The 15431-nt window shown below is 38.5% G+C and overlaps 1 protein-coding gene across 1 annotated transcript; it reads right to left on the bottom strand.

The window, feature by feature from the left end:
- Nucleotides 1–5760: 5760 nt before the first annotated feature.
- Nucleotides 5761–14528, bottom strand: LOC118094744 (vomeronasal type-2 receptor 26-like). Its single transcript, XM_060281211.1, has 5 exons — nt 14380–14528; nt 12402–12693; nt 8793–9020; nt 7685–7811; nt 5761–6662 (listed from the first exon to the last, which is right to left on the bottom strand). The coding sequence occupies exons 1-5, from the start codon at nt 14526–14528 to the stop codon at nt 5761–5763; spliced, it is 1698 nt and encodes a 565-aa protein (XP_060137194.1).
- Nucleotides 14529–15431: the final 903 nt, after the last annotated feature.

Genomic DNA, 15431 nt, shown 5'->3' with positions numbered 1-15431 from the left:
ATAAATAAATGTCATTTTAAAAAAGCGGCCCACAATATTGAATGAATATGAGCATCATACAGTATGTTTCTTTGGTTGAGAAAAATAATGGGGAGAAATCTTGGGTGTTGTGTGGAATAAAATAGAAAGAAATGAACTCGAAGAGAAGATACAAAAAATAATAATACAGCTGGATAGGAGAGTATGGAAAGGCTGAGAGGAGGGAGGAAAAATTAAGTGATAAATTACCTCAAATAATAGGATAGTTCGGTCTGGTAGAGCATAAGACTTTCTCTCAGGGTCATGGGTTTGAGCCTCATGTTGGGCAAAAGATTCCTGCATTGCAGGGGTTGTACTACATGACCCGCATGGCCCCTTCCAACTCTAAAATACTACGATTCTATGATGTCAGAAAGTGACATGTGGAATATAGAATCAGGATGATGAGGAGAAACAAAGACAACAACATGCCAAACCAAGTCAAACCAAAATAACAAACAAATATAAAGTATATGTGAGCTGAGAGGGTTAATAGCTCAGCATATCGTCCTTGTGTCACGGGGCTTGTTCTCATATAAACAGGAAGTACTACCTGTTGCTGTTGTAACTTTCTGTTATATGAGACTGTATGTTATTATTCTGTCTGTTCTCTCGCAGTCCACAGCTGAGATGGAGTTGAACTTTCCCAGTTGAGAGCTGCCTTAAACAATAAATCTTCTTTGTTTAATGAGCTAAGAAGTCAACGTGATTTATTTCACAGGCGGAAAAGTCGGATAACGCTAACTGCTGCTACGAGCTGTTATCTGCATTTGGGAAGAAAGTTTCTGGACTTTTGAACAGAGGCTCAAGCGAAAGCGGGCCGGACATTGTCTGCTATGCAGCTAGAATTGTTTCGTAGGCAGATAGATTTCTCTGCTATCTATTGCCTCACAAAGCTGTGTTATTGATAATTGCCAATTAGACAATTGGATAATCAAATAGTATATTACATAGGAGAAAGACTATATACATCTTTTAGCCAAGTACTAAGCCAAAATGACCATCCAAAGAGTCGATATACTGGTTCCTGTCGCTGTCAATGCTTGTATCGTCTGTCTGTTAACAGATTAAGTAATTTCTAGTGCTGTTAGTGCTTCATTCCTGTGTCTCATCACCTGTAACTGATTACCAGTTCTTTAATGTTAGTTCTGAGTATGGAAATCTTCGAAATCTTGGTTCACTTTTATTGATAAATGAATAAGACATAAATTTCAAAGGAAATATTAGCCTAAGACAATAAATAGTGCTTAAGCGTGTTTTGTTACAAAGTTTAGATCTTAACAGTTCAGTAGGAAAGCATTCATATGTCCAAAGTTCGATCAGTGACATTTAAGCAAGTATAAGGCAAATTGCTTATGATGGTAGGAAGCTGTTTTGATTAGAACATACTAGGCTTTTAAACAGTTTCCTAAGATTATAGCATTGTATCATACTGTTTTTCATGCCTTCCTAAGAAATAAATTCGTACAAGTTACTAGGAGGTAATTACGACTTTGCTTTGGACCTACGTGTGTGTTTACAACAGGGAGAAGGATCCTATGGTTCTCTAGATGTGGATGGACTCAAACTCCCATCAGCTCCAGACAGTTTGTTAATCATCAGAGACTATGGGAAGCGCAGTCTGGAGGGCCACAAATTCGCTCCCTATCCCTAGTCTACAACCACTACTTTCCCTTTCATTAAATTTTCCTTAGTACATAGTACTTAGGACTTATGATCTAACACAACATACTGAGTAACAATTGCTCCAATGGTTAGCTCACCTGTCTCATAATATTGATATGGGAGCTGGAAACGATCTACCACAGCACACATATCAGCATGTGCCTCACACTCAGTTTGAGTTACATGCAGTAACAATATGATAAGAGGCAAAAGAAATACCACAATCATTGTGAGCTACTTCGTTATGCAGAATGCCTGGGTTCAATCTGTTACACACTACAAGCCTTTTCAAAGCCTATAAAATTTTTGATAAAGGGAAATTCACAGACTTTCAGGCTGTTAATCATTGTGCTTGCGATTTCACAAAAACCCATGTGGGAATTGGCAAGATGAATGATGACATTTAGCAATTTGTGATATTGAAATTGTTCAAAGTTATCTCCCACAAGTATTGCACTTTGTAAGACATCACTTGTTGGTGGAAAATGGAAGGATATTGTAAAAAGTCAAGTTAAGCGAAATATTGTACTCTGGTTTTGGATGGTTTTATGATGTTTTGTTATGCTCTGTTATGTTATTTTTATTTATTGTTTGTAAACACTTTTGGATTCATTTTGGCAAGCAGAGGGAGTGGGGCAAATATTCCCCCACCTCTTCTGTTAGGAGCTGATCTTCCTCACGATTGCATTCCCTAATCATCTGATCCAAACCAGCCCCTGCCATACAGTCATACCTCGGTTTAAGTACGCTTCGGTTTGAGTACTTTCAGTTTAAGTACTCCGCGGACCCGTCTGGAATGTATTAATCCACTTTCCATTACAGGTTAAGTATGGACTTCCAGAACCAATTACACTAATACTTTGGGTTAAGTACGCTTCAGCATGAGTACTCCGTGGACCCGTCTGGAATGGATTTATCCACTTTCCATTACTTTCAATGGGAAATTTCGCTTCAGGTTAAGGATGCTTCAGGTTAAGTACGGACTTCCAGAACCAATTACACTCATACCTTGGGTTAAGTACGCTTCAGGTTGAGTACTCCGTGGAACCGTCTGGAATGGATTAATCCACTTTCCATAACTTTCAATGGGAAAGTTCGCTTCAGGTTAAGTACAGACTTCCGGAACCAATTGTGTACTTAAACCAAGGTACCACTGTCTTTGCATTCATTTTGTCTCCTACCTTCTAACCCTAAAATTTTGTGGATACTTGTGAGGCCTTGTTGTTTGCTCCTTGATCTTGCCAAGGAATCACTGTATTTCGGACGAGGAAGGAATTTCATCTTCCTACAAATTGGCAAGTCTTGGGGGTTTTGACTCCCTCACAGCTTTCATCACAACTTCGGTGGTTAGGCATTTGGTAGGATTCATAGTATTTAACTGGAAGAATTGTAGGGTTGTGCTTTTCCCTTCCAGGAAATGGGGTATTTCATTAAAAGGATCTGAGGAAAAGTGTTTGGTCCATAAGCCCAAAAGCAGTGGTTCCAGTGGGCTGCTACTATTTGATATAATTCCTAGGGCAATTCAAGGCATTCTGGGACGTGTGAATGGCCAGAAAGGGCTCCCAATTTCTCACCAGTTTCACTTCCTGACAAATGCTATGAAGGTTAATTGTCTCCTCTTCATGGAACACAGAGGATGTGATTGCTCCCTTCATTGAGTGTTCTCCAATGACTGACTGAAAATACTGGGGATGCCTTTGTGGAACGCCACATTTTCTACCCACAGCCCCACACCCTAAACAGTGTGACATTATGAGATATGAATCTTCATAATGATTGCCAAATGTCTGGTCGGCTAAAATGCAGAGTTTTTCCCTTGCACAGCGGCAGCTGTGTTGGCCACAGAGGGCAACACACAAATAAATCACAGAGGACAGCTTCTTTCTTCTAAGCTAAGTCCTTTATTTACACAGCAATAAATCAGCGGCTCCCGGCGAACAGCACTCCATGTTGCCAGTGGAAAACGAAACCAAACACAATACAGAGAGCAAAGAAAGATCCCCGTATGTACTCCTCCCTCCTCCCTCCCAGCGGCCAGACTTCATAGCAGACTGCTTAACCCTTATGCTCCTCACAAACAGAGTACCAACAGAATATCAAAAAAACCTCAGAAATTATTACAATTTTCTGATGATTAAAAAAAAAACCTAGGAAGGTAATTCGAATCAGTTAGTTTAAAGATAAGATAGCACCTAGGACTTGACAACATTGTACTGCCAGCATAACTTGGCTTGCACTTAATTTCGCTGGGATAATGGAAAAATGCTTGGTTGCAAGAGGGGTGTCTACTGCTGAGGAAATTAGGCTTGTTGGAATTCACCAGAACATATGTGATACACTTGATCTCTTAGGTCAATATTTTAGTTATTCCAAAGCTTTTAAACTGCTTAGCATTTTTTTTTAAATCTGTAATTGTTGTACAATCTTTTTTACAAGCAGCAATTTACAGATCAAAAGTACAATATGATTTAAAGATACAGCTTAAGGACAATATAACAGGTTACAAAAGAGTACAAAAAAATTAGGGAATATGATCCCAGAAATATTTTTTTTTAAAGCACTGTTCATTGCAAGCTACTTTCCTGCAACATGGCACTGTAAAGTGTGGGAGCTGAATATATGGGTCCTGGGTTTGCAAAGAACTGGGCCTCTAATAGGCCTGAGCTTGCTTCTATCTTAAGGGCATGTTTATCTTAGATGTAAAAAGAAAGTTATCATGAAGTTGCCAGAGAAGGTAAAAGAATAAAGGAAGTATTTCGTGTGTGCATGCACACGAAAGCTCATACCAAGATAAAAACTTAGTTGGTCTTTAAGGTGCTACTGAATGATTTTTTTTATTTTACTTCGACCCAGACCAACACGGCTACCTACCTGTAAAGGAAGTACAGAATGTTGGAGGATTTGACTTCAGCAATACTGTTTTTCTTGTGTTTTCCCTCTAAAGTTAGCTTATTGTGGTTTCTTATTAAGATGGTTGTGAAAAAAGTATCATCCACTTAAGAAGCTGTTAGCTCTGTATGTTTAGGCAGAACATCTAATTGATGAACTTATAAGAGATTCTGACTGATGTGGGTGGGGTCTTCTCCAATGCAATTGCCATGTCTAAATAAACATAATCTTGGATAGACCTTTACTCTAACCAGAGGGTGAAGACTTGTGTTTCTTCCACTGAAGGAGTATGTGCATCTGAAAGAGGTTTATAAAAAAGGGCACTTGACCCTCAGATAAAAATATATAATACAATTTCATTCAAGTGGGGAAGGAACAATGTGGTGGTAATAAAAGGTAGAATTTTGTGTGAAAAATGATGATGATTGTGATGATAACAATAATGATAATTTAATTCAGGATTTTTATTGCAACTTGAGATTATATAACAGATAATTCATTGTAGATCTGGGGTATATGTTATTTATGATAATAACAATGTGAAAAGTTGAATTTGTCCTTGGAAATATTATCATACACGAAGAAACATAAAATGTAAGCATGCCTGCAAATCAACTTTTCTTTCAAGTTTCTTCTAAACACAAATACAACTTAGCATCACTGCTAATGCCCCCAGCAACAGTTCTTATTTTATGTTTATGAAACTAGCACTTCAATATACCTGGTACTGGATTTTTTCAAATGGGAGGAAACGGCTCGTTGCTGTAATATATTAACATATTGACCAGTATACTTCTCATAACCATAAATAATTGATAGTACTCTTATTGGCCTTTTTATTGCTTCATCATTTTTCCACCTCCTGCTCTATAGCCTAGAGCAGAACTTCTTCACAAATGCTGACTTAGCATTTTGCACAAATTACAGACAATAGTTTGCAACAGACAATGGCTAGTGAATTGAGTCAGATTCATAACCAGTGACAATTAACCACTATTCTAAACTGTCATCCAAAGTTTGTACACAACAAGATGTTTAAATCTATTAAATCTGTTTTTTTTTTTTACAAAAGCACTCAATGGAGAAGACTTGAAAAGTTGAAGAAGTTAGTACATACTGTATATTTGCTTTGAATAAATTTCTCAATTGAATATCTTTGTATACATAAATATCCAAACAATTAATTTCCTAAATATTTCTCCTTATTAGCTGGTCCTTTGTGTTCAAGGAAGGCCTCAAGATAATTATGTAGCATTTGGGGGCAAAGATGCAACCTAGTAACCCAGCACTAGAGGACAAAATGGAGAAGATCTCCACAGCTACCATGTATTTTCCTTTTGTGCTTAAATAAGAAGGAACAAAAGACAACCAAACGCTGCAAAAGACCAACATGCTAAAAGTGATGAACTTGGCTTCATTGAAACTATCTGGCAACTTCCTGGCCTGAAAAGCCACAATGAAGCTGACAGTGGCCAGAAATCCTAAGTAGCCCAGAACACAATAGAACAGAGTCACAGACCCTTCATTGCATTCCAGTATGATTTCTTCTGTCAGAGAATGCATATCAAAATGTGGAAATGGAGGAGCAGTACATAACCAAACAGCACATATAATGGCTTGAATAATGGAGCAGCCAAGAAGAACAGAACTGGCCAATCTTTTCCCCACCCATTTTCTCATCCTGGATCCTGGCTTGGTGGCCATGAAAGCCAAAACCACAATAATGGTTTTTGCTAAAATGCAGGAGACAGCCACTGAGAATATGATACCAAATGCTGTTTGTCTTAAGTAGCAGGTCACTAGGTTCGGTCGGCCAATGAATAGCAAGGAGCACAGGAAGCAAAGCAATAGAGAGATGAGAAGAGAGTAGGTGAGCTCCCGATTGTTGGCTTTGACGATTGGGGTGTCCTTGTTCTTAATGAAAATCGCCAGCACTGCAGCTGTGATTAGAGAAGAAAACAAAATAAAGAAGGCTAAAGTGGTCCCCAAGACCTCCGTGAAAGAGAGAAAGTTAAGAATCTTAGGAAGGCAGTTATCTTTGTTCTTGTTTGAGAATTGACCTTCTGGGCATTGGAAACAGTTGTCCATATCTGAAAATGGGACAAAGTTTGTATCAATCGTTCAGTAATCAAAGATGTCAAACTCAGCATAGAACTGAGTGATTAAATAAGAGTAGATGGGAATACTTTCTGAAAGTTTCTTCCTCTACATTGGTGCCATTGCTCTTTTGGTCTCAGAACATCCAGCTGGGATTAAGCAAGCTGGATCATTTCAGCATTCATCTTTGGAACACATATACATATAAACTCACACACTCTATCAGAGTAGACCGTTCTTGTTGTATTTTCACTTATATAAAAATATTTTTGACATTTCTTAGGCAAGACAATAACAAGACTCTGCAACCATACATGTGGGAGGTGTAGAAATCAATGTATAAATATACCATGCATCCTCAAACAGCGGCCCTCCAGATGTTTTGGCCTACAACTCCCATGATCCCTAGCTAACAGGACCACTGGTTGTGGAAGATGGGAATTGTAGTCCAAAACATCTGGAGGGCCGAAGTTTGGGGATGCCTGAACTACACCAATGGTGTGAATACACTATGGGTGAAGCACAAATCTCCGTCTTCCAGAGATTTCAACTACACCCATGATATGAATGTTCTGTATCAAGATGTACATCAAAAACACAGTTCTAGTTACAGGTAGGTAGCCGTGTTGGTCTGAGTCGAAGCAAAATAAAAAAATTCCTTCAGTAGCACCTTAAAGACCAACTAAGTTTATATTTTGGTATGAGCTTTCGTGTGCATGCACACTTCTTCAGATATCTGAAGAAGTGTGCATGCACACGAAAGCTCATACCAAAATATAAAAACACAGTTATTTGACTTAGAATAACAGATGCAAATCCCTTCTAGAAAAGCATGGTGATGGTGACGAAATTTGGCAGTATACCAAACACATTATCTGGACTTGATATAAAATGTTTATGGATCTATGTCAGAACTAGACAATTGCCAACCACATTCTGTTTTAGGGAACTAGATTGACAGTAGAAAAAGGGGATTCAATGGTACAATCCATATTCAGGTCACTATGTCTTCTACCATTCTGGTCTGAAATCTTTCCATCCGGACACGGAGTGCAATCATAGCAACAAAATGGCTCCCCCTCCTTCTTTTTTCTGCTGTAGCCTGGATGACAGTGATCATTACACCTGGCAAGCGGCAGCACCTATCCATTAAAAATGAAGAGAAATAAATTGATGTACCTTTACAAAAAGAAAGAAACACCCACACTCAACGCTGCTGTCGAGAACATTGGGCCCCATGGAAAATGAAATTTAAGTGATTCAAAAAGCATCAAATCCCACAATAATTTTGTAGATTAATGCCAGATCGATAGAAAGGGAAAATGGGGAAAAAAATGAAAATAATGAACGAGGCATCAACTTCAAAGGGTCCTTTTCCTAATGAGCATATTTTTTTTCTATATTAAAGTCCTGGTGTGATATCCTCGCCGTTCTTAGTTCTATGTTAGGAGTTCTCTAAGACACAACCAAGCATAATTAGGAACAGAATTTGATATCAAAAATCTAAGCTGGTTGTTTCTAGTGTCCTGGAGCCTTGCTCTGTTCTCTTCACTGGTCCTGCATTCTCATTTCTAATCTTACTGAAAGGTAAAACAAACAGATCGTGTCGAAATCAGCAACTTCAAGAGCTGGCCGATGATGAGCTTGAATCGATTTTTCTGGAAGCCACACATGTATAATCAATTTGTCAAAATAATACAGTAGGGCAGCAGTTTTAATTTACATTCTCTTGCACCAACTTACATTTATTTATTCCAGTGTTTTAAAATTTGGATTGGCCTTTATACTTTTTAAATAATGAGGTGTTAATATATATGGGCAGTATATAACTGAATGAATAAGAGAGAAAATAATCATTTAGTCAATCACTCTGCTCTATGATTTAGTCCCCCATATATGTTACTGAGAATTATAATACTGTATATCAGGGTGGGAAGAATTATGAAGGCTCATTGTTGGAACTCTTCCAATTTAGCACTTTGTCTTACGTTTTCCATATACATATAAATAAGTAGACAGATAGATTATTCTCCTACTGAATGGAATCACTGAATGGAGTCATGGTTCTTTATTGTGCCGCTTACTAATTTAAGTTTTATCTAATTTCTATATTTGGATCCTACCTGGTTAAATATTCGGTGCCATGTGATAGCCTCTTCATCCACCGTGAATTTCTGATCAGGTAAAGCCTGTGGATCCATCCCTCCTACTTTCACGCGTAAAAACGATTTGTTGGGGAAAAGTACCCAGTTTACAATATCAAATCCAGATACTAATTCACCATTCTCGTCAAAGGACACTCTGTCACCAGCACTGTTGTTAAAGGAGATACTTTGCAAGAAAGAGTGAAGCTAGAATGAAAAGGGAAAAAAATCCAAACAATTTAAAAAGAGGGACTTCCGGCGAGGCAAGATAGTGAGCGCCATAGCCGCAATGAACCCCTAGGGAACGCCAGCACCAACCAAACTGCTTGTCTGGTCCCCACACCACCATCACCATGACAGCTACCAAAAGGGAGCCTGGGGAGCCCAAAATGACAAGTGAAGAGGCAGCACGGAGCCTCACACCCCCACACCTTGATGATCTTGATCCCACTGGGACTGAGAGCACCCCAATGAAGTTCCTGGACTGGAGGCCTCAAAAGCTAAATAAATAATGAAGTGAAGTCACCCCTCAGTCACATACCAGCTTACCGCTGCCACCACTGCAAATGAGAATGGCAGGAGGGGACTGGAAAGTCAGGGAGGCTGCAAGGGAATGTGCAGCCTAGCCCAGGCTGGACACCAAGCCAATATCCTAGAGGTCACCCCAGAACGGGTCCTCCCGAACATCTTCCGAAATAACAATTCCCACTAGTGCACCAATGGGAACAATGGGGAGGTGTTATCGGGCAGCTCTTTTTATTTTGATTATATATATTGTGGTTTTTATGTTGATCTTTTCTGTGAACCACCGTGAGACCTCTAGGCTTAGGGCGGTATATAAATTCAATTAATAATAATAATACTAGTAATAGTAATTGTAATATGTTGTGGGGGGGGCTGCATTCTTACAATTCCAACACTATTTTGTGGAAGAATGAGAGTGACAGAGTTTCTAAAACAAAAATGAAGTCAACTGCCTAACTTTTCGTATGTGATAGTTGTAGGCATTGTATTTTCATTTGCTGTTGGTTTTCCTGTTCCCCCTGTATTTTCCTTTTTTTAAAAAAATCTCTATATTTATTCTTATTCGCTACAGTCATCATTTTTACTGCATTTTGTATATAGCAAATATGTGCATATAGCTTAATAATAATAATAATAATAATAATAATAATAATAATACCTTTATTGTCAATGTACAACCTGTGTACAATGAAATTAACCAAAATTAACTTTAGAAATTCACTTTGGATGAGGAACACTACCTGCCAAGGTTGTACTTTTACTGGGCTCACTCTACCTCTGTTTGGCATGGCTCTGTGTTTCTGCCTGGCTGAGTACATCTTATGTAAACTATGTCCTATGGCATGAACTGCATTGTAGATGCTGTAGCTTTGGCCGGTCATGCTCATTTCAAAAAGTGTTCCAGGGAGGCTCTCCAAATTCTCTTCACCACTACAGCCATTATTGTTTTCCATGCCGTCCATAGAATCAGAATATGAGCAGCTGAATGCCCTTTCCCAGAAGAGCAAAATAAACCCATCTTCATTTTTTGATTTAGGACGAAGGGTCTGCAGGAATTTTCTGAAGCCCCGCACTTCATTTAAGTGTATTGCAAAAGTGAAGGCACCATCAAAGACTTGCATATCCATATCCACCTGTGTTGTGTCTGCTGAGAAATCCCATTGGGCTGTCATGATCCATACTTTCCCTATAGCTAATGGTAGGATTTCCTCCACTGCTGCATATGCATATATTTTATATAACAAAAAAGAGATAGTAATAGTTTCTGCATTTACAACCAACACTTGAACACTGGTGTTCGATAGATAAATAGCTTCGTCCAAGATGGAATCAAAGGAGTCAATGGAACTGAAGGCCTCTGCCGCTTGAGCGGTGGCTGGAATTTTCCCCTTGAGTGCTATACAGATTCCATGTTTCAAAAGCATTGGAATCAAGGTTTGGATAAACTTGTCTCCATTATCATCGTCCATGGTGAGGATCCCAACCCACGTCCATTGAAAATGCAGAAGAAGCTGAGCTATCCCTGCATACTGATATTCTTCATTAGACACCATCCGGTAGAATGAAGGGAGATGGGTTTTAACATGCGTCACTGGAGCAATTATACAATAGGCAATCTAAGTGAAAAGATGTGTAAATTTCAGGGAAATGTCAGGAAAGACTTTTTTTCAAGAGCTCATTGGGTGAGTGTGGGTGACATAAGATACTCCTGAAAAGTTATAATGGAGAAAACAAATTGCTTCAAACTATATACAGTAGCAGGGACTTTCCACTGACCTTCATTCACCTTACAAAGTAGCCAAATAGTTTCCACTTTTTACTTTTTGTTGATGTTAACTTTTTAAAAAATCGTTTTGCTTTGCAAGTTCAAACTTTGTTACTCAGCTCTGCACTGCCTACATATGCAAGAAGGACTTGAGAGAAACATTGCCTCATATTATGTTGCACTCCTGTCAAGGCATTCTTGGAAGTGTTGCTTTCCAGAAATGGTGTACAGCTTCTCACCAAATGCTATAAAGCTAAAGGTTCCCTCTTCAGAGAACATGAAGGATGCTCTTTCCTTTCAGTGTTCTCCAATGACTTAATGCTTTTGTGGTAATCTAGGGAATGAGAGTGGGCTAAGGGGTAGAGGGGGTACATGGAACTTTTGAGTGAGGAGGGAACCATTTGTCTAGTGTGTTATTCCTGTTCCCATTTACATGTTGTAATGGTGCGTTTTGGGTTGGCTACACTTTGGCACTTTTTTATTTATTTCACAAAATTTATACACTTATTGATTAAAACAACATCTGAAACAAGCCTACTTTAAAATATGCAAAATATGCAAAAGTTAAAATGCATCTGGGTAGGCTTGTCTAAACAAGAATGTTTTTAGCAGGTACCAAAAAGAATACAGTGAAGGTTCCTGCTTGATCTCAATATACAGGGTGTTACTAAATGAAGGCTCTGTCACACTAAATAGTTAAGTTCTTACAAATGCAGCAGGGGCATTATGTGGCACTTGAAGTAGTGTTAATTCTGCTGCACAAAGCAGTTGATTATGCACATGTGGTGAAAGGTGTTTATGGCCCAGAAGTAATTTACTACTTGTACCACTTCTTTGGTCGCTAGTATTTTATTGTATATTTTATTCAAATGAACAAGGAAGACTTCATTTATGAGATTATTTAGTCAGTTGCTAGGATTCTTATTCTATCTTTCACTACCCATTCTATGCCAGTGACAGTGGAATGAGATTGACAGCGGGGGATGCTCTGGCCCAGCTGCAAGACATATCCTTAAGTGGTAGCAATTGTATTTATCTCACATGATACTAATAAACTTATTATTTATATCCCATCAATCTGGCTGGGTTTCCATGTGGGAAAGCTGCATAGCCAATCCAAATATTATACCTGTGGACTTACACTTTCTTTTCAAAAAGAACAAAAGAAAAACTTCAAAAGCCAATAGTAGAAAAGTAAATATTATCTCACATAATAATAATAAACTTATTATTTATATCCCATCCATCTGGCTGGGGTTCCATGTGGGAAAGCTGCATAGCCAATCCAAATATTTTACCTGTGGAATCTTGTAGATGCCTAAAAGTGTAGCCATGTAAAGGGATATTTCAGAGTCAAGTCCTCCAATGACGGCCATCAGATTCTTCTGCTTATTGCATTTGAAATTGGGGACTGCAGTTTTATGACTGGAAAGAAGTTTCAGGGTGTTCTGATGAGTCATCCTTGCATTTGTATAACTGTCATAAATGTGGAAGCCAAGACTGACATTTGGTAGAAGTTCAGGATTCTCGTTTATCTCCTTGACAGCAAATGCCAAAGACAAGATACGCTGGTAGTTCTTTGTCCTTGAACTGAAGAAAGAGTTAATTAAGGCGGATATATATAGCACTTCATCAACCATCAGTTTTTAAAATATTTGTTAGATGACCCTACATCTAACTGGAAGTAATATTAGGATAGAATCCTGTCTGCTTTATAAGAAAGAATTTAATAGTAAATTTACTAACAGTAGCTAGCACGGTAATAGCCAGAACATGGAAAACTTTGCAATTAATAAATATTGTTCACTGGTATAATATCTATGGATCCATTCCCCCTTTTTATTAATAAATGTTTATTAATATACATATTATTTTTCTAACAACTGCCCCCCCATGTTTTAATAACCTTCTAGTCAGGTAACACAATATGCATGTTTTATTCTTTAATGTATTACACTACAGTATTAAATGAGATCTTGTTCACAATACACACACACACACACACACATTATATGACTTTGCAGTATTGGAGGAATAAAAAAATATAAAAAAATAATATCATAACTTAAGATTCACAGTAGTAGTTCTTAAACATTTATTGCTCTGAACCATAGATCTTAAGATTCCAAAGGTAAAGCATTAACAAATCCAAAATCATATTAGCTGTGTATAAACTGAAGGTACACAAGATTGTACTCTCAGTCAGGTTTGATTAGAAACTGCAGTGCTCTTACAGTATACATTTTCTAAGGATTAAACTCAACTGCCCCCAAACATACACACACAAACACACCATTGTTCAGCCCCTATGGAAGATTTGTAATGCCACATCACAATCATGGCTTTGCATGAAACCAGAGTGGCGTAGGGAAACAAAGCTGAAGGCAGGTTGCACAATAGCAGTGGCCCTGGCAAGGGAGCAAGAAGGGAAGGGGGAAATCCGTGGTTTAAACACTGGTAGAAGTTTCAATAAAGCAGGATTTGGAGGAAATGTGAGGGAAATTGCCAAAGACATAGGTTTGAGTACTATGGAATATTTGGGAGCTCCGCATAGTTATCTCTCACTCAAGAAGCTGCTGAGGAATGAACAACAGAGAAGTCTGAGTGCAATGAGAAGTGAACACAGAATAATTATCCGGTGGTTTTAAATGAAAGCAGAGGTTTCAGCAGTGTGAAGAGGGTTCAACAAGGGGGGTAGCAGTTTAAAACAAAATATGAATGCAGTGAAAAGGCGGCTTGGAGAAGAGTTCTGTTGCGTTAGCTTTTCACTCTTAGCTTCCGTGGTCTACCCTTATCTGTTATTTCTCCTGCCTAAAAGTGGTTGGTTGGTTTGATTGATTGATTGGTTTTAAATCCCTTGGTGTGTCCCCCTCCCCACATTTTGTTTTTAAAGTACTACTTTTTTCTAGCTTCACTTCACCTCCATTTACTCAAACTACTTTAGCTAAGAAAAGCATCTTCTCCTCCCCTCACACACAAACCTGGTTTTGAAGACAAAGGTGAGAATCAGTGCAAAGTAGGGCTACATTACAGAAGATAGAAATGGCTTCAGAAATGCAGCTGGAAAGGGGAAATGTGAAGGGGAAACCCTGTGAGTTAATGTGGAGGACATAGCAGGGGTTTGTTGAGTAGATCTAGCAGGTACACAGCCTTACGTCTTGATATATGTCTATAACATACCCAGAATTCATTAAGGACTTTTTAAAACCACATTTTTCAAGTAGTAGTAATAGTTATGACCTGGCCTGAAGTACGCAGAGAAAACATACTCCTTACAGAAGTTTTAGTCCTTCCAGATACTCGTTTGTGGGATGTACCCTGAATGATAGTTCATCAGATAAGAAGCCATACTGAGTAACCATAAATCCAATTGTTAGGTCCCCTGACTGATAATATTGATGTGGGAACTGGGGGGAATCAACCATGGTACGCATAATGTCATGTGACTCACAGTCAGTCTGAGGGAGTCGCAGAAACAAGAGAAGCAGAGGCAAAAGAAACAACCCTGTCATCTTGAGCCACATATTCATGCAGAATGCCCAGCATCAATCCAAAATCAACCTCCAGCCTGTTCAGTGGCTCTGGACCCTTTCTGAGGATGGCATTCTCACACAGATCAGTCTGACAGCTGTAACCTCTTCAGCACCCAACATCCCAGCACTGAATATTCAATATCTACTTTCAGAGTTTGTTAATTATTGTGATTGTGATCGGAGAAAATCCACATGGGATTTGGCAATATGCATGAGGACAACTAATAATTTGTGATAATCAAAGTTTTCAAAGATGTCTCCTCAGTGTATTGCAATGTGCAAAACTTGTGGCTGAACAATATAACAAAATATTTTTTTTTTAAAAAAAAATCTGACTTAAGAGATAAGCCTGCTTGTTATGACAGCTGGATAGTTTTAGGATACTGACCATAACTTATGTTTTACTGGAGTTTCAGGATTACTCTGCATTCCAGGGCAATATTCTGCTCTATTTCAAGGACTGTTATGACAATTTTATGATAGCATAACCCAACTTTGAGGTCATTTGGGTGGATGATTAATTAGCTAAAGAGCAAAGAATGTAAGAATGGCCTGCTGGATTACATCAATGGCACATGTAATCCAGCATCCTTTTCTGACAGTAGCCAACCACATGCCTGGAAGAAACTAACAAGTAGGATTCAATTGGAAGTGAATTCTCCCTCTCTGTAGATTCCAGCAACTGATATTTAGAATCATTAGTCACTCTGCCCATGAATGCAGAGTGTAGACATTTTTATTAGCAGCCATTATCCTCCCTAAATTTGTCCAATCCTCTTTTAAAGGCATCCAAGT

This window comes from Zootoca vivipara, chromosome 13, assembly GCF_963506605.1.
Source record: "Zootoca vivipara chromosome 13, rZooViv1.1, whole genome shotgun sequence".
NCBI classification, from domain to species: Eukaryota; Metazoa; Chordata; class Lepidosauria; order Squamata; family Lacertidae; genus Zootoca; species Zootoca vivipara.
This window is presented reverse-complemented; position numbering and strand designations above follow the sequence as displayed.